This window comes from Lissotriton vulgaris, chromosome 8 (genome assembly GCF_964263255.1).
Source record: "Lissotriton vulgaris chromosome 8, aLisVul1.2, whole genome shotgun sequence".
Taxonomy (NCBI): domain Eukaryota; kingdom Metazoa; phylum Chordata; class Amphibia; order Caudata; family Salamandridae; genus Lissotriton; species Lissotriton vulgaris.
The window spans coordinates 440,990,133-441,013,251 of NC_141696.1; the positions used below are offsets into that span (position 1 = coordinate 440,990,133).

General features: G+C 41.4%; 1 protein-coding gene across 5 annotated transcripts in view; it reads left to right on the plus strand.

Moving 5' to 3' along the window:
- INPP4A (inositol polyphosphate-4-phosphatase type I A) overlaps positions 1–23,119 on the plus strand; it is a 1,119,411-nt gene that overhangs the window by 1,046,081 nt on the left and 50,211 nt on the right. For all 5 annotated transcript variants that reach the window (XM_086934219.1, XM_086934220.1, XM_086934221.1 and 2 more), the window contains 3 exons: positions 6,858–6,998; positions 7,710–7,807; positions 19,543–19,655. In XM_086934219.1, coding sequence (XP_086790345.1) covers positions 6,858–6,998; positions 7,710–7,807; positions 19,543–19,655 — 352 coding nt within the window. The remainder of the gene's footprint in view (positions 1–6,857; positions 6,999–7,709; positions 7,808–19,542; positions 19,656–23,119) is intronic.

A 23,119-nucleotide genomic window follows, 5' to 3' on the forward strand; every position in this document is an offset into this window, starting at 1 on the left:
TTGGTGAGGAAGGTTTTAAGTTCCTAAATCTTGTGTGAAGATGAAAATAATTAAGTATAGTTGGGTGTCGTCCACTTATTTATGGATGGATACTCATCATCTTCTGAAATCAGTATACCTAGAAATTCCACGTGTAATTTAAGTATTGTTGGTTATAGTAACGGTTCTTATGGTATGCCACAAGCAAACAAAAAGGCTTGGGAGTTTGAACATTCTGCTGTAATCAATTGAGCTGTGCTTCTTAATAAAGAAGATCGCCATGTTAAAATATCTCTTTATAACCCTATGTGTGTCATCAGCATACGCAGAACAGTTTCATGGTCAGCAGTATTCAGAATCCTCAGAGCATTACACAGAATCGTGAAGGTTTCATTCTCCTTTTGACTTTCAAGTGGAATCTAGATTGGTTGTTACATTTCAAGTTTCTTTGTTTTCATAATTCTACCTGGGAAAGGAAGTTTTCAGATGGGTCTCAAATTTTGAAGATTCTCTAAATCGAGATAGGTTCTTTCAATGGCAGTTTTTATTTTTAATAGTTTAACCAGATATAGGTTTTGAAGTAGATTGCAACGTGTATAGAATAACTGAACACATTTGTGAAAGCTAGTTATGAGTGTACAAAAGTGCTCAGAACCTACTATAAAAATATGATTCCTATAACAGACAAATAGAAAGCCGGCAGTAGAACTTCGAACCCTTTAAAGTAAACAATATATTCACACCATTATTGATACAAGCATGTATCATCCAGTATGACATTTAGCATATTATCCAACTACAAGAGATGTGTCTTTTTTAATCGTAAGAAGATTTACACAAGATTGTCTGAGGGGTAAAAGTACCTGGAGAAATGGAGACATTGATATTTTTTAGATTGATTTGGGATGCGGCTCAAGCAGATTTCTTTTTCAATGTGGCTATGGGACTCTCATCAAAGAAATAAGGTTTTGAAGTTGTTTTCTTTATGGCCTGCCCTCTTATTACTATGAGGGGAAGAATCTTGATGCAGGCCTTAAAGAGGTTTGGGGAAGATTATTTACATTAGGCATAAAGTATCAATGCTGAGATTTTGATGTTTTTTGCTATATGTTACCTGATTTTACATAAACACATTACAGATAACTATTGACCACAGATCAGTATATCTTTTTTAAAATAATAGCTTCACATCACAGATTAATGTTTCTAACGATTCTTCAAAGAAACTTGCTGATTAGCACCTCATGTGTTTTACATGTTTTGTATCTCACTCTTCATATCTCATTTGGGTGTTAATTGAATGCACCTTGCGCGTGAGTGTTTGAGTAGGTAGCACCTTACAGTGGAGATCCTCAGGGCCTGCAGGTCATCATCGTGTTCCCCATTTTGTAACAGCAGGCACTTGCAAGGTCCTAGTTCTGTAAATCAGGATGTGACATTTCGATTCACAAATGTCTTTTTTCTCCACATGTGAGTTTGACCTATTTGCTTAGAGACCTCTATGAATCAGGCCCAATGGCTTCTTTTTAAATGTAATGGCAATTTTCAAATGTTCGACTTTCCCATGTTCTGTGAATATGACGAGGAAGATGAGGCAAGTGCCCTTGTCGCTCATCCTGGTGGCCCTCACCTGGGCCAGACAGCCCTGGTACTCCGTGCTCCTTGAAATGTCTATGAGCACCTTGAGAAACGTCTGCTCGGGTCAAACAATCTGACCCAGCGACCAGGCCAGCTCAGGCACCCAGGGCCCAGATACCATCAACCTGGTGATCTGGCACCTGAAGTCCTAGAGATTGCATACCTAAACCTCTCACAGGAATACATGACCATTCTGCCAGACATGCATAGGTTCACCACACAGGCCTGTTATGTGGCAAAGTGGAAAATGTTTGTCTATTACTCTCTTCCCAAAAATATAGACCATCTGAAGTCTAAAGCGCAGGACATTGTCTGCTGCCTTTTACATGTTCGAAAATCAGTCCATGCTTTCATATCAATAGGTTTACACCTCACGGCTGTAGCTGCTTACATGAAAATCAGAGAACATTCATCTGACTTTAGAGTCCCAGTAGTCAAGGCTTTTATGGATCTACAGCCACATATGCTACAAATGAAAAATATTACTTACCCTGCAAGCATCGGTTTGTTGTGTGTAGTGCTGTAGATTCACATGCACCCACCCTCCTCTCTGAAGTTTGTGATAATTGCAGATCTCTTCTTTCAATTCTCAATTAACACTTCATATGCTACCTAATATTGAGTTAGTGTGCATGTGCACTGTAGACCACAGGAGGAGTCACAGCACATCTTGTGATGTTCTAAGAAAACCAACTTGCAAACATCCTAGCCCAACACTAGATGACAAGAGTACACCGAGCATGTGGACTTACATCACTCCATGCTACAAACTGAGGTTTACAGGATAAGTAACATATTCCATACAGTACGGAGCCAATGATAAGAGATAAAGTAATTAATATTTTACTACCTGTTGCGATGCATGCAAGACTAAAGTGTCATATCCACATTAACAATGTGATGTGAAACTCGCTTAAACTGGACAAATACTGAAGGGAATGGTCCTGTAGGTAGTTCTAAGCAAGTGGCAAAACTGCCCAATATATCAGACCCCCTTTAGAAGGTAAGAAACTAAGGAGTCATGGTGAACCTATTATCATCCAAAAGACTAAAACAAAGTGATTGAGATGAATTGTAACTGTAGTGTGACAGGCAGATGGGTGATAATTGAAAAAGGATACTGTCACCCTAGACGGCTCTACATAACCATTAAATAAATTCTCCTGTGCACCTCAAATTAACTATTGTCAGTTTCTATTCCAATTAATCACCCGTACTTTTTTTTTTTTAAGATGCCATGAGTGTTCACTGCCCTTGATTGAGACCTAGTAGCATACAGCCTTGGTCTTCCGCCTTCCTACTGCTCCCATTTTTTTTAAACATGCTGAGGTCAAAATCTCTGCAATTCGCCCATTTTTTACACTTTAATGCTATGGCTATAAATATAGCAAGATGTGGTTCCATATTTTTCACCTCTAGGTCCATTTAGGTTCCCAACATCTATGCTACCATTATTCTAGAAGCTGACAGCAGACTGCGTCCCCGTTATTAGAGATTAGCAGACAAATCAAACCTTTGTGATGAGGGATACGTGGAATTCAGCCCTCCTCTCAGGACCTTATATGGACGGGAATGCTCACCACAACTGCTTGTTTAGCCATTGGACTGGCCAGCTTTGGCCACCGCCCCATCAAACTTAATACACAATCTGCAAACAGAAAATGTTCCCCCATTCACCTTAGCATAGCTGTGATAGGCTTAGGGACGACCTTGGCCATATTTATCATTGGAGGGCTAACTACCTGCATATCGTCCCAGCAGCTGAAGGAACATAAATTCTGAAGCCCATTTTCTTCTAAAGCCTTCTGGGATTTGCTAGGACCAATGATACACAAAGGAGATAGTCATTTCTGAGGCACTCAGCCAAAAGAGGCCACCAGCCATAGACTTGTGAGGGCACATCACCCACCCCCCATTTTTAGGACTGTTATTTTGTGCCAGGGGATTTTCAAGTTGAAAACTGAGATCCAAGTAAGGTGGCTTGCTCTTCGAGTCCTTCGATACAATGCACAAAATAAGCAAGAACTTATATTGATAGCTTATTATCGTGATCTGAATGTTTTATTCCAAAGAACTAGTGCAGTAGCTATAGAAACTGACAACTTATAGCAATAGCTAACTTCAGTTTTTGAGTGGGTGTTTTTACTATTGAATTCATTCTCAGTGACAACTGTTTGCATAAAGAGCATGATTTCCTGCCATAACCAATTTATCTTGGTTTTTGAAGGTTACTCTGTGGTTTTCATGACAGTAGATTGAATGTTACTATGGAGGAAATTGTTTAAACTGAAGCTTCATCTTTAAGAGCTCAACTTAAGTGAAAACCTTCATACCGGTACATTTGCGAAGGTGGGAAAACAGGAACATTGTTTTGTTTTTTTACACCTATTTTATTGATTTTCGCACTACCAACATGACAAATGTAAGGTGCAATTTATAATTAAATTAGCAGTATCTGTAAATAACCCTGTATTCAAATTACATATAGCATTTAAAGAGAATGATGGGTACCATCTCAAGGGATTTCTTCATAACCCTAATGATAAACATGCTTTTGACATTACTGTGGCAATGTTCCACAACAGACAACCTAAAAAACCTTATAACTACTACTACTTCTAGGCCCAGTTACTTGCCTTAGGAAGAGCATAAAGTTTTAGAATGCAACATTCTAGTGCATGTAATTTGTGACGATCGGTAACAGATATGAGTACTGCGGTGATTTCAGTACACTCAGTACACAGCTTGGCGATTATTGGACAGTCCTAAAACATGTTCTTGATATCCGAAAAGCTGTATTGCTTGTTGACACCTAACCTATTTATTCTTTATACTTACGCTTAAAGCAATGGAATTGGTACACATATAATGTCACACTCCGCTATTGACCATACCATAAGTCAGTTTAATTATGTTTCTAGATGACTTCAGCCTAGTTGACAGGTCACCAAAATGGCCCCACACATTACTGAGGTTCTTTTTACTCAAAAGATCTAAATGTTAAGTTGTAGATGTGATACGTTGAGGCATAATTGGTAGATTATGTTTCAGTTTCACATGTTAACCTCAACTCATAAATTGTTGGTTTAAACCAATTGAATTGCACGAAGTGGGTGCATTTATTACTATTCTGCCACATGCTTATACTATTGCAATAATAGCTATCTTACTTTATCAGTAGGTGCTACATGTGGCAAGCTGAATTAACATCTAGATGTCATTGACTGGAAAGGTATTAGATAGCTCTGCTGTGCATTTGGCCTTCACAAATATCTGTATCAGAACCTGGGTCTACTGCAACTGTTGCATTTGCGGGCCATGCTTCCTTGTTAAATTTCTGTATGTTTGGAAAAACAACGTTGCAGACATCAGTTAACCTAAATTGGGCAGCAGTACAGACAGACATTTGATTCTGATTAATCACTTTTGCTGAGTGTCTTATTTGCCTTAATTATAATTCATTTTTAAAACTGAAGATGTTTTCACTCAATAACAAAGTTTTAAATGGACCATCTGGTGATTGATGCCACAATATGTCACAAAAACCCAAGCAGACTTTATCAATTAAAGAGAGCAAGGGCTTAGTGTTTTGGTTTATACAGTTCACCCACTGTTTTAATACAGGCCCTGTCACAACACAATGTGGTACCCAGCTGTACCACTTAAGTCTGGAAAGGGCCACCAGTGGCCCATTCCGGGCATATGCCACCTTTGTCAGAGTCTGGCTTAAGCATTTGCCCCAGCAATTTTGTGCTACTCACATAAGTCTAGATCAGTTCCCCCTGACAGCTCTGTTAAGGAGCTGTTTGGCCACTGAGCTACCTTCCAGTTCAGCTTTCAATGCTCTGCACTCTGTAACCTGGGTCCCTGTTTACCATATTGCTGCCCATTGAAGTTGATCTTCTAGGTAATAAAATTCATATGGCATTATTTAGAGTTTCGTGGATGAGATACTCTGTCAAATCATGACAGATATCCTGTCCACCATTTTATGAGTGCTGTAGGCTATAATGTACTTGTAACATAGCGGACAGAACAACCACCACATTTGTGTCTGAGTATTTCGTTCACCAGACTGTAAATGAGGCCTATAGTTTTACACTGCTTAGCTTCCCTCGTCTATTGGCTGTGTAGGTTTGCAAAGGGCCTCCCTGCAATACTCTGAACTTGAGATCCGATCAAGCAGTATTAAGCCAGTACTTGGCACATAGTAGATTCATTGGAACGTTGGCACAGTCCTATATTAACCTCAGCAAATGCCACCATTTTCACCAGAGAAGCCCCTGTCCTCCAATTCCTGACAGCGGAAGTTTCATCTGAAAGTGACACTACTCCATAGTGCCAAATTGGCCACTCAAATATTGCCTGTAATTATGTCTACAGGCCTACTTTAGAGTGACAGATGGGTACTCTACCAGACACACACAGTTATCCCGTCCCCTTTATTACAAATGTATTAGGTTATAACAAACTTGCAAAAAGGCCGACTGGATGCTGTCATGCTTGTGATGGAATACCCTTCTGCCAAATCCTTAATGGGGCCATGTATCTGCATGGTAATCCTTGATGCCAAGTATCGAACTGTGGTGTATTTCTTTAGCTTTAAACTAACATTTGAAGCTTTTGAGTCTTCTCCAAAGAAATCACGAGGGGTTAACTGGTGCTTAGAATTGGCCTCTGAATCAGCTAGGTTCACTGTTTCGAACTTGCTTTTGAATATCATAATGTCGGCACTATCATAGACCGCTGACATATTTTTACATTTTTTTTTAGTTTTATATAGCGCGAACTAGACTTGATGATATTGTGTACCAGAGCACTTTACATGAGCACCAGTTTTATTACACAAGGCCACATTCATTTTTGTTGGATACGGGGAGATTACTTGATTTGCCCAGAATCGCAGGATGTTGAGCGTCGTTGCGGAGACTCGAACCCTGTTTCCCAGCTTCGAGGTCGACCCCTGTTGCCATAAGGCTACACCCTCTCTCCAATCAACATTAACATTATTCAGTCTGAACGTGTGGATTTTTTATGATTAAAGCACCTCCTCGGAGACTTATGTTTAATGGAGGCCCTTACCTAAATAAGTAAGTCAGTGACCAAAACATTTGCTATGGTGAATTAATGACTATAAAGATGTATTCCTTAGTTTGTCCGGCTGGAATTCACAGAAGAATTCTACTGATATTGTAAGCTGGAATGGTGTTTAATTGTGAATGTGTCTGCCTTTTTTGAAGAGATGGCTTTAATGTCCGGATTCCACTGCCAAGCGTCTTGTTTGACACCTTGCCAAGAGAGATTCAGAGTGGCATGCTTCTGAGGGTGCAGCCTGTTCTCTTCAACGTGGGGATCAATGAACAGCAGACCTTAGCAGAAAAGTATGTATCTAACAACCAAAGAGGATTCATATTGTGGCACTTCTGTGAAGTAGCAACTTTAGAATTGTATCCAAACTATTGTTTGGGGATTGTTTCAAAATGAATTTATAGCAGTTTTTTTTTCATATTTTAAATGACATTATGTAATCTAGAAAGTGAAAAACAAGGAATTTAAAATGCTGTTTCCGAAAAGAAAATATACTATTAAAAATACTAACAATCCATCACCATTTCACCTCACAACTCATTGGACCAATGACTTTCATTTCTGTATATCAGTTTTGTACTCCTTGCATCCCACACTCTATGTATCAAACTTGAGATTGCTTGTAGATTTCTGCAGATTGTTGGCAGTATCTAAAAAAATCCCTTTAAGCAGATTGACAAAACTGAAAAGTAATACTATTTTGGTGGATAATCTAATTTTATTTCCTTTCCTCGTCTTTCTGTACTCTTTAGTACGCAAAAAATATACTTAAAATATCAAAGGAGAATTTGAATACTTGAGCAAATAATATATTGGTTCTGACTGCCAGTAATGACAGAATGAGCATCTCTGGTACTTGTGGACCCAAGATTGTGAAACAGGCACACTGCCACTACTTTGGCACATTGAAATCGTTTAAAGTGTTGAATCATCCAATCCATTGGAAGCCAAGGAAAACATTGTTACTTTTAAAATGCATAACTTTATCTTTTGTAATCGTTCAGGTTTGGGGATACATCGTTACAAGAAATCATTAACATGGAGAGTTTAGTGCGGTTAAACTCCTATTATGAGCAGTTCAAAGAAGTCTTACCCGATGACTGTAAGTAGTTATTGGCATGTTTATTTAAAAAACAATGTACTTACTAATAGATGTTTGTCTTAAAATCATGGAACGTGTCCTCTTGCCATGTGCTTCAGCTTTTAATTTGGAAGCTAAGGGTTTTGTTTCTCTTGGTTGTAAAAGACCAGTCTGCCTAAAATTCAAATAGGGCTACTAATTCCACTCTCAAACTTATGATTTAAGATATATGTTAGTTTCCTAGGGACAGTGCAGAACTCAAGTCTTTTCCGTGAAGGAAACAGTGCAGTCGAGAGAAATGCAGACTTCGGCCCTTGGTTGCCAACATGCTGGGTCTCTTAATTCAAAAGCACTTGCGAAAGAATGAAGTTGCTGTAGCTATAAATCGAGTGGGTGTAAGATTACAATCTGCAGACCATAATGATGTGGAGTAATCATTCTCCAGTATTTCTTTGATAGGTGCACCTAGACGCAGCCTTACCTTAGATAGCATTATGATGTATCTCAGAAAGATCTTCCCTATAGCTCTTTAGTTGTGCTGAATGCTCCTACCTTGTATCTATGGATATCTTGTTATCCTTTAATAGCAGGGTTTTTCACAACCAGCATACTTTAGAAGCAGCAACTCGGAGAAATGATCTAGCATGTTTGTCATTGCTCGGCATTACTTTGAAATATTTTCGAATAAATACAATTGTGGCTACAAATTCTTACAGTCCTTTCCAGCCCTTTTTTCTCTTTCCCAGTTCCCTATTATGCCCTACCTGCTTACCTCAGAGTTCATTAGGACGTTCCACCACAGACGTTTTGTTCTCATTGTATGTCTGTGGGCAAGGTTTGCGCTAATTAAAATTGCCAAAAATAAAATGTGAATTCCGACTGTCACCCATGCTCAAATGCCATCTTCAAAACATTAAGGCCACAGCAATAACCTTTCATATCAGAGATACCTATGTGGTGGCTGAATTGCAAAGTGTGAAAATGGAAACTCTGGAACCAATCCCAGCTTGCTTTCTTGGCCAAGTTGTGTAATCCTAGACAAACTCTTGGTCGCAGAGCATCCTTTTTTATTAATTATAACATATCAGAAGACCTTCAAAATGCGATTTCAGGTTGTTCGCTGTACAAACACCTCTCTGGTGTTTGATTTAATAAACTATATTGTTGCTCTGTGTCTAACAAGAATCTAGACCACATGTAGGTTACACATGACAGTTGAAATGATAATAGCATTATCATCACAGTTGGGGCAGGAATATTTCTGATTTCTGTTTAAAAACAATCACTTTTAATAAATACTTTTCGATAGAGAGATATAACATAATGTACTAAGGTGAAACTATTCAGTGTGTTAAAGAAATATGCTTTTTTAATTTTGAAGATATCTTACCATATTCAAACATGAACCTTGCTGCACGATTAACAAACCAAATATTTTCAGGGCTTACCACTTAACCAGGCTCTTAGAGCCAGAGCAAAATCTTTGCTCAGCACTCCGTTAATTTGTTGGCTCACCCACTTCTACTCATACCACGCCAATCAGACCTTAGGTATGTGCAAGCAGTTTTACTGCACTTACCATAAGAAATTTTACTTTCAACTTGAAGTACCACAAGAAACTGAACTCTGTCTTTGCAACTTGCAGAGTTCCAGTCAAAGAAAAGGGAAAATAAAGGAAAGAAAACTTAGACTAGTTGAGCATTGATATAGGTTATTTCAGTTATGTTTTTTGTACTTTCTTTTTTTCTCCTGCGCCCATGCATTATTTTTTTTTCCACTTGGTGTCTCTCTGGTACAGGATCCAACTTTTATTCCATTTGGATCCCCTGCCTCCATCTAAGATTCTCCGCCACATTACCTTGTATGCCATTTTAATACATTCTCTATTGTTATTGAACATTTACTTATTTATATTGACCAAATGACAGCAGACAATTATGTCCCAACCCCAACCTTTCATAAATGAGTTCGGGGGACCATGTTTACCATGCAAGCACTCGGTTCAAGTTTTTGAGTAGTACTTGATTGCAGTTAGTGTGGAGAAGTTATCCCCTCTGAGAATACAGAAACAACATGTTTCATTGCATAGCTTGAGGTAGGAGGATGTAAAGTGTACAAAAACCTTCCTGAGCCTGTGTAAAAGAAGGGATCGGAGGAACCAAGAGATATACTTGAAGCTGCATTTAAAAAATCAGAAGATAGTTTTGATAGGAGCTCAATGTAACGTTAGAGCGATATAAATCTTTTGGGAGAATGCAAACAAAATGTTTTAAGTTATATTATCTTGTTAAAGGCAATGGTTGCCATTTTGGTGGACTCTGTGACTCCCTTATTAGGTACCAGTTTGTCAGACATTCCCTGGTATCCATAAAAAGCTACTAGCAAAAACCCAGGCCTGAAGTAAGCAGTAGTGATAACTGAGGGAATCAAGTACACAGCGGATAGTGCCACGGACATTAAGATGTCATTGAAACACCAGATTTGCACAATAAAACAAAATGCACCTTCTACCCATCAGCGAAGACATATAGCGAGCTGCCCTTTCATCTGCAGACCTCCCCATTTCTTGCAGAGTTTCGAAAGTCCCTGAAAACCTGGCTATTTGGCTAATTAACTGGACCCTGCCAGCGCTCTACAAATGTACTGCTTGATTAAAGATATTTGCTGCATTGCAGACAAAGTATCCACAAGTAATCACAAGTCTATTTGTGAAGTTTCCTAATTTAAATGTTTTAGTTATGGTTAACTAGGCCATCTAGCAAACAGTCCAGCCTTTTCAGCGAAGAACCTCTGTGTGTGTAGGAAATGTGGGAAGAAAGGGCATTTCACTCTGGCCTGCAGGGGAGTTCAGGCCAAGCCAGTAAACTCCATCAAATACTTTGAAGAAAGGGACGAATAAGATGATTTTCTAAATCAAGGGACAACCTCTGGGTGAGTAGTGCGCTATATAAATGCTCGAACTTGAACTTGAACTAGTGTCCTTGCGGATTCATGTTACCTCTACACCGTGGTTGACAAAGGAATGCTTGACTAAATCTTTTTGAAAATAAAACCTAGTATTGTTGATTCTCCTGACACCCATCTAGAGGGGCTCAAATACATCATAATTCCCTCAAGAAATAATTGAGAAAATTGAATGATCCGAATGACTTTCTCCTATTGCTTTAGGTACCACGGCAGATGGGGGCATTTGCGTTGTTTTGAGAGTCCTAAGTGCCAGAATACGGATGGATTACTAATTAGGTAACTGCAAATTAGCTAATGCAAAACCATTCGCACCTATGGACATTTAAGCCTATAGGAACGAATGGAGTGGTAGTACCTAATAGCGATTACCTAATTGCGAATCTATTTAAATCACTATTTGGTAATTGCTATTTTCTTACATGCCATTTTGCATTCCTTAAATAACGATTACCTAAAATTTTCTATTTATACAAAATTGATTTTTGATACATATGGCCCTCAGTAACATGTGGGGAGCCGCAGCGCAGGTTAGCGGTCTAGTGGTTCACCTCAGATCTGTATAAAATGACGGTATGGTGGAAGCGCAGCGGACGAGCGCAGCGGGAGCGCCGACTTCGCGCCGAAGTCGCGCCTAAGTCCAGCCCGTCTGCGCCCGTCCGCGGCCGGGCGCGTCCAGCTGCCATACACTCTACTCAAATCCTTACTTACTCGTCTGCCGATCTACATGCTTTACGGCAGGCAGTGTCCTTACCGCCTTGTGCCATCAGGACGGCCCAGGATTGCGGCATTCTGATTGTCCCTACTTCACGGGCTTCTGATCCCCCTCCTTCCTTTCCTAATTCCGTACCCCCGTTCTCCACCTCCCCATTAGCGGTGACGTGTCCCCTGACCATCCTATATCTTAACACCCGGTCTATGGCGAAACATCAGCTGGAAATCCATCGCCTGCTTGATGATAGTGCCGTGGATATCCTTCTCCTTTCAGAAACCTGGCTTACTGATGACTCTGTTCCCGATATCCTTGCCGCCATTCCTACTGGTTATTACATTATGCAATCTAACCGTCCAGGGGGACAAGCTGGTGGTGGGGTCGCAGCCATCATCCGCATTGAGCATATCTTTTCCACCTTGGCCTGCACTCCTATCCCCAATACCCAAACCCTTGTTCTTAAACTTAGTTCCACCAGGTCCTCCCTTACCTGTGTCCTTATGTATAGACCCCCTGTTTACATGCCCTCCTTCCCACAACAAGTTGGATATCTTATCTCTCAACTAATTATTAATAACGCTAAAGTCATCATCATAGGTGACTTTAATTATTGGCCCTCCGACCCTCGGGAAAGCCGACTCTCCGAACAGTTCTCAGAACTCCTTACAAGCATGAACTGCCGACAATTTATTTCAACACCTACTCATTGCAAGGGCCACATACTGGACCAGGTCTGGACAGCAAACCTTGGCATCTCGCCCCCATTGGTGACTCCCTGCTCATGGTCAGATCATTATTTTATTTCCTTTTCGTTAGACCTTTCTATCCCCCGCCGCTCCCCTCTCACAACTAACATCTTAGCTCGTAATGGGAAAAAAGCCAATTTACCTGAACTACACTCTCTATTGGCAGCTTCAGCCCCTTTGCTCTCCGGCTCAGCCACTCATCAAGCTTCCATCCTCGAACAATGGCTGGCGTTGGCTTGCAATTCAGTAGCTCCATTAAAAACCATAAAAGCTGTGCGCCCTCACGACGCTCAGCGATGGTTCACTGACCAGCTAAAACTTGATAAACTGGCTCTCCGCCAGGCTGAACGCCGATGGCGCCACAACTATGATTCCCTTCTCAAAATCGAATTCATGACCCTTTTAAAAAACTATAAATCCTCCATTTTAGAGGCTAAAACATCCTATTTTTCCCGAAAAATCATGGAGTCTGCTTCCAAAGCAAAAGATATATTTTCGATTGTCAATGAGCTCTCTCTTCCCGATCGTGTCACCCTCCCCTCCGTGCCCACCCAGGCTTTGTGTGATGCGCTAAACACTTACTTCCAGGATAAAATCTCCACTATTAAAAATAATATTTCTCCGCCCACTTCGTCCCTTTCATTCTCATTACCCCCAATAACCCCCAGCAACTGTATGCTCTCCCACCTATCTCCATTACTGAGTTCCAGAGACTTCTGCACAAAGTCAGTTCCGGGTCTCCCAATGACTGTTGCCCCCCGCCCCCCCCCCCCCCCCCCCCCCTATCCTCAAAGAAATCTTCTTGGCCTGCCCTGACCCTGCCTTGGCACTTTTTAACACCTTGTTGGCCACAGGAGTAGTTCCTGACTCCTTCAAACAGGCAGTGGTGCTACCGATTTTTAAAGAAAGCCAACGCAGACCCCTTGGTTCTGAGCAATTATAGGCCTATTTCTCTGCTCCCCTACCTGGGAAAGATCTTGGAGACCCACGTGACTCGGTGCTTGAGCACCTTCATTGAGAGTTCATCTTTTTTGGACCCTCAACAGGCTGGTTTCCGCCCCCTTCACTCCATTGAGGCGGTTATTGCGGCCGTCATGGATACGTTAAGAACTGGGGCGGACAATAACATCTCTCAAGCCCTCGTCCTGTTAGATCTGTCGTCGGCTTTTGACACGGTCGATCACTCTATATTGATCGACCGTGTCACCAACGCCGGCATTCAGGGCGTTGCCCTTGATTAGGTCCGATCCTTCCTCGACAGGCGCTCCCAAGCAGTTCATCTTTCCACCTTCTCTGCTCCCCTTTCTTCCCTTTCCTGCGGAGTCCCCCAGGGCTCAGCGCTATCCCCCCTCCTTTTTAATTTATATATGCAACCCCTTATGGTTTCTCTCCGTCACTCCTCTGCAACAATCTATAATTACGCAGATGATTTGCAGTTGATTTTCCCCCTTGATACCTCTTCCTCTTCCCTCACTAATTTCCAAACCACCATGCTATACATCTCTGACTGGATGGCCCACTGCCAGCTCAAGCTAAATCCTACTAAGACGGAACTTGTCCTGGTTGGCAGGCCGGCCAATCCATGGAATGATAGCTATTGGCCCCTCTCTTTTGGTGCCCCCCCCGCCCTGTCAGCTCTGTGAAAAGCCTCGGAGTAGTCATCTCTGGTGATCTGTCCATGAAGTCGCAGATCTCAGCAGTTACATCATCCTGCTTCATCCATCTGCGCAGGATACGCAAGATCTGTAGATTTCTCACCAGAGAGGCACTCATTTTAGTCGTCTTGGCCCTTGTCATCTCCAGGGTTGACTTCGCCAACATCTTATACATGGGGATTCCTGCTTACCAGCTCCAGAGGCTCCAACTGATACAAAATCAGGCTGCCCGCTTGGTTTTCCACCAGCCCAAGCACCAGCACGTTTCACCACTACTGTGGAGCCTTCACTGGCTTCCATTGGCCAAACGGTGCACCTTTAAACTTGGATGCACTATTTTTAAAGCTCTCTACAATCTTGCACCTGCTTTTATCTCTTCCAACTTAAAGCGGTACTTACCAACACGAAATCTACGCTCTTCCGCCGGCAATCTCCTGTGCATCCCTCAAATCCATCGCAAGAAACATGGTGGTCTCCGCTTTTCTTTCCTGGCCCCTTTCTTTTGGAATTCCCTCCCCTCCTCCTTCCGTCACTGCCCTTCCTATGAATGCTTTCGCAAGACATTAAAGACGTTCTTTTTCAAAGCTGCCCTCGAGTAATCATTGGCCCTTGCCCGTTGTATCTGTTATGAGCGCCAAGAAACCGACCCGGTGAACGTGTGCGGTATAAGAATTTTTAACATAACATAACATAACATGCTTTAGCATTGTAATCTATCCTTTGGTTATTAGAAGGTAGCCTTTCATGCAAACTCAGGGTCTTCCCTCATTTATATCTCCTTTAGGAGCCTTTATATTCAAGAAAATTCCCTATGGTTGACTCCCATGGCATCTTTTCCAGTGTATTATGCAGTAGGACTCCCAAACATCTTGTTCTTTCAGGACGATATTCAAATCTACAATGGCGACACAGACATTTGTACACATTGAACATTTAAGGCAGGAGGAGGAACCCAGTTAAAAAAAAAGAAGTGTTAAATAAATATTGAATCCATAACCTACTTAGGGAACTCATCCTTTCCAAGGACGGAGTAAGACCAAATGTTGACCGAGTTGTGACAGTCAACGAAGCACCTTCTGCTGAAATCAAAGAGGAACTCAAATCTTTCCTGGGTTTATAAAAATACTACTCTAAATTTGTTAACAGTTTCACCACTTTCATGGAACCTTTTTTAGCTTTTTTCAAAAAAGGGGTTGCATTTCTCATGGTCTAATAGTTCCCAGAAAGCTTTTGAGAAAATCAAACAAATTTGAGAAGCCCCCACACTAGGAAGGTTTCACACATCCAGACACACTGTTCTCATACTAAGGCACTAATGCAAGTAATAAGTGTCTAGGCATGGCCCAATTACAGTTAGTCACAGACTTTGAAGGGTGCCGATTGGCACTAATCAGTGGTGAAAGGTGAAGCACTGGCATGCTACTGCACTATATGCCACTTCAAGTTTACTCTCTGGGGCATCACATTTGTAGTGCACACACCACAAACCCTTACTTTTCACTTTTACCAGCATATAATTATAGCACAACCCCCTCCCCGTGGCTAGGTGATTTCTTGATCTTAGAATGTTATAGTTTTTATTTCAGGATAAAGTGCCTACTTAGGCTTAGACGTCTAGCAGCTAACTGTCTTTCTCATATGCCAGAGTTTGCTTTAGGTGATACAGTCATTGGTGTTGATGAAGTTGTGCTTTCTCTTGTGCAACAAGGGATCAATGAGGAGGAATGGGGAAATTATGTATCTACAGACACTATGATTACAACTGTTAAAAAATGAGCTTGTAGTGGGTGGCCAGCCAAAAACGATTTGCCAAATGCCATCCGACCTTTTAGGCATGTAATACATGAAACTAACCTTACAGGTGGGAAATTGTTTGCTGTAGAAGGTTAGTACCACCTGGAACATTAAGGAACAAAATGTAGAATTAGGCCATCACGGACACATAGGAAAGAGCTTTACAAAAAATAGGCTTACGGTGTAAATTGAAACTTGTATAGCGCACTACTCACCCGCAAGGGTCTCAAGGCGCTTGTACGAATACCGCTGTGGAACCCATCCTGGCTTTCCCTGTGAGGCGTCTTCCCTGTGAGGCGTCCACTCCTGGGCACCCCCAAGGTGGAGGCCAGGCATTCTTAGCGTTGTGGAGGCCGTTGTGGAGATTAAGCAAGCTATTGCCCAGAGTTGTAGAGTGGGACTCCATGATTGGAATAGGCACTGAGGCGAGAATTATCAGGTCCGTGGAATTTTGAGCCCAATACCCGCCGAGGCGGGGAATTGAACCCTGGTCCCGGGCTAGACCTCTGCATCAGGGTCTGCCGCTCAAATCATAGACGCACGTCGCACAGTCGTTCGGCAAGCTCTGCCATTGTGCGGACGCCGGTTGTATCCTCGGGATTGTCCGAAGTCACACGGCAAGTTCAAGAGCCAGCATTATCTGAGCCCTGAGACAAGTTGGCCGCATCGTTATTAAAGAAAATCGCCTCACCTGCAGCACCACTGAGTGCTCGGAGGCATTTTTGAACCCAAGTCGCAGTCCGGGAAACGATAGCGAGACTGTGTTCTACATTCACGCCATATGCAGTCATTACAGGGGTCCCAGCTGGGATCTCTGTAAGTTGCTTTTATTCACCTTCTTCACGGTGTCAGAATCACCATACGTAAACCGCAGTAGAATCGAGCAGGTGCCCCACATTCACTCAGTCCTGAAGAGACCTTTTATCCTCATGAGGTCGAAACGTCGACGACAACTCGAAAAAGAAGCGGACCGTTCTTGAAAATAAGTTTCCACTATTGGGCAACTTTTTGCATTTATTTGGAAAATTAATATACAGGTCGCTTCTTTTCCTTTGCAAAAAACGAATCCATGTTAGGAACCTCATGTCACTTTTTTCACTATGATTGGTTGGAATATGTTTAGTTTTTTTGCTAGAATCTATTCACTTGGGACACAATTACACTGTTTTGAAATTGTACAAATGTATATAAATGTGTGAATTGATTACATGTGTATCTATTTTTGCTGGTAATTAATATATTCTTCAAGTGCATATACCACTTACTTGCCTTTCGTCTTCTTTCATATCACCCATATTGCCATTGTGCATTTATACTATTATAACTTGTTGAGTATTTACCCACAGGAGCCATTGTTTTTGTTTGAAAGCTCTAATCATAGAGCCACATTTCTCCACAGGTGCAATATTGGTGGGAAGTATGAATTCTTAGGTTGAACTGAACGCAAAGTCCTCCATAGCCTGTGGCAAAGTAAATGTGGCCCAGAATTCCTCCCTGTCTTTCATGGTTTTCCCTAACAAATCTTGGGGTAAGGTGGCTCTAGACATCATTGGATCTTTGAGCTTGAGGGCCCCCCCCCGCACTGCGGGGGATGCGTGGGCCTGTGTTACGCCCCTGGATCTTTCAGTGGGGTTGAAATTGAAGGGAATTCTGCTCTAGTGCTAGTTGATTATCACACAAGATGGGCAGTTACCAAGTTGATCTCCCAAAACATGAAGATGTCTTTATAAATGTCTAAATAGAGGTATGTGCTAATGAAGGGATTCCTGAAGAGTTTATCATCAACACTGGGGTCCATTTGACATCGGATAGCATATAAAGGCCTTCCTACAAGAAATGTTGGTAAGACACCCTAGACCTGATTAATACTATCTTCAAATAAGTGGCCTGGCACAAAGTATAGCTAGGATGGTGAACAGAAGTCCGGAAAATACATGCAATTTTAGAGGTGATCTGTGCCTATTGCACTACTCCCAACTCCATCACTGTGGTTTCCCCTTTTTATCCCCCTAAAGAATATGAACGCAGGCACCAAGTTCATTCCAGCCTGGCTTGATAGTCATGCGACTGCTGAACTAGACAGGGCCTGCATAAGTGAAAGAGGGAAGGTGAATCAGAGAAAATATACATACTGCAACCAGTTTAAAGTGTGTACAAAAGTGCAGTGGAAGGATGCTGAGACAAGAAACAATGGCTCTTCTATATTAAATGTAACATTTCTTAACCATGTACAATTGTTTGAAGTTAAGAAAAGTGTGGTGAAATTGAATAACAGCTAATTGTGAGGAAATGGATAATTCTGTAGCTTCATAGGAACCGCCAGAGTCATCATTCATAAGAACGAGCTGGGTCCCAAAGATACAGTTATCGGAAGAGCAGGATGCCTTAAAAGGAACCCCAGCTGGCAACAAGTCTTTGGGCCTTATTACAATGGCGGTCAGTCAAACCGTCGACCACCATCATTTCGGGCAGGAACAGTCCGGCAATGAGTCAGCAGTCCTACCCACCCTATTAGGATACGACCACCTTGCAGGCAGTCATAATATGCTTTTTTCTACTGCGGCTTGTGCTGCGCCCAGGAAAAAGGTTGCAGAACTAGCCACAGTAGAAAAAGGCAGTTTGTAAACATCCATGCACCTCTGGTGCCTGGCACAGGGATGTTTGGGGGTCCCTACATGGGCCCTCCGGCCACTGGGCAATGGCCCACCGGGGGCCATGCTTGGGGCCCTAAAAGTCTATTTCTGTCTGCCTATTTGTAGCAGTGGGACCGCCATGAAAAGGCAGTTGGAAAGGGACATCCTAATCCCTAAAGCAGTACCTCCGCAGGCACTGCTTCCATTGTAGTAATAGGAGTCCGACCGCTGCCCCGACGGGATCTTGGATCTTGTTGGAAGCGGCAGTCTATGCCTTGGACATTATTGCTCCAATCGCCTTCCTCTTAATGCGGCGGTCGGACCGATGCCCTGTATGTGGGGCAGACCCCCCTGACATCATAATAAGGGGCTTTGTGTAAAGACTACTGTGGAAACGTTTGCCAACCTTGTATTTTTTTGCGTCCTGTATTCTCTGAACTTTGCATATTTCCATGTGTATAGGGTACCTTAGGATTATTATATGTCACACTATTATAAAATGTTGCCTTTCTCTGGGGTCATGTTATATCTTCTCATTGTAATTATGCCCACATATTCTTCCAGGCCTGTCAAGCCCATTCTCCCCATTTTGGTCTGCCTACCTACCCCAGTGTTCCTTAGAACATTCTGCACTCCAAATTATTTCACAGTCAGTTGTAGAAGTTGTGGAGACAGTTGATGTCTGGTAGTAATGCTCCTCTTGAGAAGACAATGTTATTCATGGTTGCTATGGGTGGTCTTCATTACAACAGTTGCCTTGAATGATGTCGCCTTTTTTAATGTGGCCAAAGATCTGTGAGGAAATATGATACCTGAAGACTGGTTCGGGTGAAAAGACTAATAGAGGTATAATTGTGTGCATAACGTTAAAAAGGAGAAAAAAGAGAATACCATGTGAAAGATATTTTTCAAAATCAAGTATTCTGAGGAATATAGGAACAAAACTGTTTGCTCTTTTTTCAATTTTAGGACTTCCACTTTCACACACCTAAGCCCATTTTACTTAAAGCTTAAACCAATGCTGTAAGCAAAAGTGTTGCGATAATTGCCTCAGCTGTTTTAGTTGTCTGAAGAACTTGTTATGTGTGTAGTGTTTCATGACCTCAAATCTTTTCCTATACACACAGAGTCACAGGTTGTGCACTTGGTTTATTCTGAGTGCTACAGGATGAACGCTGGCTCTTATATTTTCTGTTGAGTTATGTGTTACTGTTTTTGTCTAATTATCCATTATGTATTGTATTATTCCTAGGCCTGCCTCGATCCCGTAGCCAGACCTGCCTGCCTGAACTTCTGAGATTCCTGGGACAAAATGTCCAAGCTCGGAAGAACAAGAACGTGGACATTCTTTGGCAAGCTGCTGAGGTATTTGGATTCTTGAAAACTTATTTTATTCTGTCACTTCCTTTTTGTTCCACGAGGGCCAAATATTAGCACTTCATACTCCAGTTTACTTTAAAAATAAATCCCATTTACCGTTCTGTCTATAATGTTGAACTTCCAGTAATCCTGTTTTGTATTATACTCCTCGTTATTCCCTGCCTTTACTGATTCAGTACACATACAAGTACAAGACGTTGGAGGAGACAATTCTTTATTTATATTTTCTTGTCGCTAAAACATGATAGTCTCTGAAATTCAATGGTCGCTACAGTGAACTTGGTTCAAAGCAATTCATTCAGCTTGCAGTACAGTACATCATTTTTTTAGACTACTTGTTATAACTTCAGAGTTTGAGTAAACAGTATTGTTTGGAGTACCTTGTAGAACAGTTGCATGAGTTTTTATACAGTCTAGTCTCTGAAGTGGCAAGGTGGAGAAGGCCCTGCTCCTTGTTTTTCCACGTGCATTGCTGGGGATGATGAGTAGGAGCTGGATTCCAGTGGTTTGACATATTTGAAGCATCTTGTGCCAAGAGAAGTTGGGCTGTTTTGGTCTGGACAGTATGTGGAGAGGCAACGACTTAGGAGTTATCGGCCAAAGGTTTGTAACCTTAGTATATATATTTTTTTTTTAAATGTTTATTATTGCAGGAAGAACATCTTCATCAAATTTAAATACAACAAGAGAGAAAAAAAGAAAATACAATTTTTCCTTTAACAACTAAAGCAGGGAATAGACACATATAGTTTCAAAAATGTTTTTTAAGAAAGCATAATTATGACAGTAGATTTAACACTGGTCTCTAAACATAATTACAGTTAAAAAAGAAGGTTCCCCAAATTTTTTCTTTCTTTTTCAAGGCATTGGGTCCTCTAAGTCTTGCTAAGGAAAGTTCCATAACATTAATTTCATTTATCAAGCTCCACCATTCCATTACGCTTGGAGGATCTTTTAAGATCCAAGATCTAGCTATAACTAGCCTAGCACATGCATATACAATTGTTAATAGATCCCTATACTGACTATGGTTGTCTTGAATATCGAGTAGGATCAGTTGTGGCGATATCGGCGGAGTATTAATTTTTTTCCTCAACAGAGCATCAGTTATCCCTTTCCAAAATATAGATAGCTTCGGACATAAAACCAACATATTCTCGATACCTGCTTATTCCATATCACATTTCGGACATTTAGTACGATCGTTAGTCTGGTTACCACGTGTCCAACTAGCTATTCTTTGTGGAGTATAATATAGCTGAGTAACTGTTCGATATAGCTGGAGCCTTAAATTTGAGGATTGAACTACCCGGTTTATTTGGCATAATGAGGCTGAGATCTGTTTAGGGTTAATGTTAACTCCTAGTCTAGATGACCATTTAGCCGCTAGATTCCCACTGTTTTCCTGTTTGTTTGCAGTCAGATAACCATAGCTTAGGCTTATAAGTGATTTAACTTTATCTGAGTAGAGACATGTTAAAGAGTCCGAATGTGATACTTCTACAATCCTCATCTTACGGAGTAGAAAATCCCTGATTTGGATATATTTAAAATACATATCCTCATTTAATTCAAAGGTAAGCCTAAGTATGCCAAAATCTAGAAAGCCGTTCGGGCCATAGAGGTCTCCCAGAGTAATAATTCCATGCCTAGCCCATATCTTCCCTACACCGTCTGAAAAAATACCAGGTAGCCCAGGATTGCCCCACAGTCTAAGCTCAGCATTATAGTAAGAAATTCTTTCTAGAGTCATAATTTGGTCCCAGATTTTCTTAATATGTCTTGCGGTCTTAAATTTAACTCTTTTGAAGTAGTTAGGATCATGTGCGCGAAATAAGAATTGGTTGCAGTCAGGTCCCAGCATGTAATGGTGGTAGAATAACGAACTGTCGTTTTTCAACAAGCTTCGTATACGTAAAGAAAAAGTAGCGAAATAATATAATCTAAAATCAGGAAACATCAAGCCTCCCTTTTCGATAGGTAGCTTCAGTAATTTGATAGATCTGCACGCTTTTTTATAGCCCCACACAAAATTGCTACAAATGCCTTCTAGTTTCTTAAAAAAAAGTTTGTTAATTTGTAAAGGGATTGATCTAAATAAATACAAAAGTGTAGGTAAAATCTTCATTTTAATTAAATTAATTCGCCCCACTAGACTAAGCGGAATTGTGTGCCATTTTTTTAGAAGTAACGTGATTTCCTTTAGCATGGAGTCATAGTTCATAGTTATCACCTTGTCTATATTAGCTGCCAACTTGATTCCAAGATAAGTCGCGCTTTGGCATAGACCCAAAACTGGTTCCGATGGTTTGTGGTTAGCAATAACTTGTGTCTTGCTTACGTTAAGTTTATAGCCGGACACATCTCCGAAATTTCGAGCCTCCTGTATTATTGCCGGAATTGCTGTAACCAAATCAGTAGTGTATATCGCTATATCATCTGCATAAGCAGTTATCTTCAGGTTTTTACCCCCGTGTTGTGCAGGTATAATACTATCCTGAGCTGTTAATGCATTTAAGAAAGGCTCCAAAGATATCACAAAGAGTAGAGGGGACAGAGGGCAACCTTGCCTTGTTCCCCTCTCTATCAAAAACGTAGGTGAATCCGATCCCCCATAGCTGATCTTCGCCCGAGGTGCATCGTAGAGTGAACGTGCCCAATCAAAATAGGGGTCCTCGATACCAATTTTCTTCAAAACCTCCCACAAATACTCCCACCCCACTCGGTCAAATGCCTTTTCCGCATCTAACATTACCATCCCGAGTGGGGTGAGAGTAGTTGAGGCGACATCGAATCTTAGTATGAACAAGGCAAGACAAATAACTGATCAACTAATTTTAAACAGGATTTAGAGAAGTAAAATCTATATTGGAGTAGAAGGGTTCCACACATGATGATCTATCCAGTTTGAATATGTGAGCTGAACCTCGAATACAAATATTATTCTTTTGCTAGTTCTTGAAATTGCAGTTTTATAGGAAGAGATTTTGAAGTTTGAGGAATGGCAGTTACAATTTTAAATTGTATACTGTTTGTGGAAAGGTCCAGCTTTACCATCACCAAAACATTTTGATAACACTGCAATCTATGATTGGGTATCTGACTGGTTAAATGTGACCACCAGGAGGGGTAGCTGGCCCCCTTTTGTACCGCTTTTGGCCGCCATAAGTGTGGCAGGGTATGCTCAGACGTGAGTCCCTTGCTCAATTTGCCACTGGATTCAAGCAAGCTGGGCTGAAGACTGCTGGAATGCCGGAAACCGGTCCTCGGAAGCTTGTTTCCGGTCCAGGGAAGACATGGCTTGGCAGTTCGGGCTGGACTGTTGCCATGAGGCACAGGGTCAGACTGATTTGCATATAGCCATGTCTGAACTGGGGTGGCAGAGTGGGCGTGAGTGTTTGATTGATTCAGATGCTCCGTCCATCACCACCCCCTTTTGTACCGCTGGC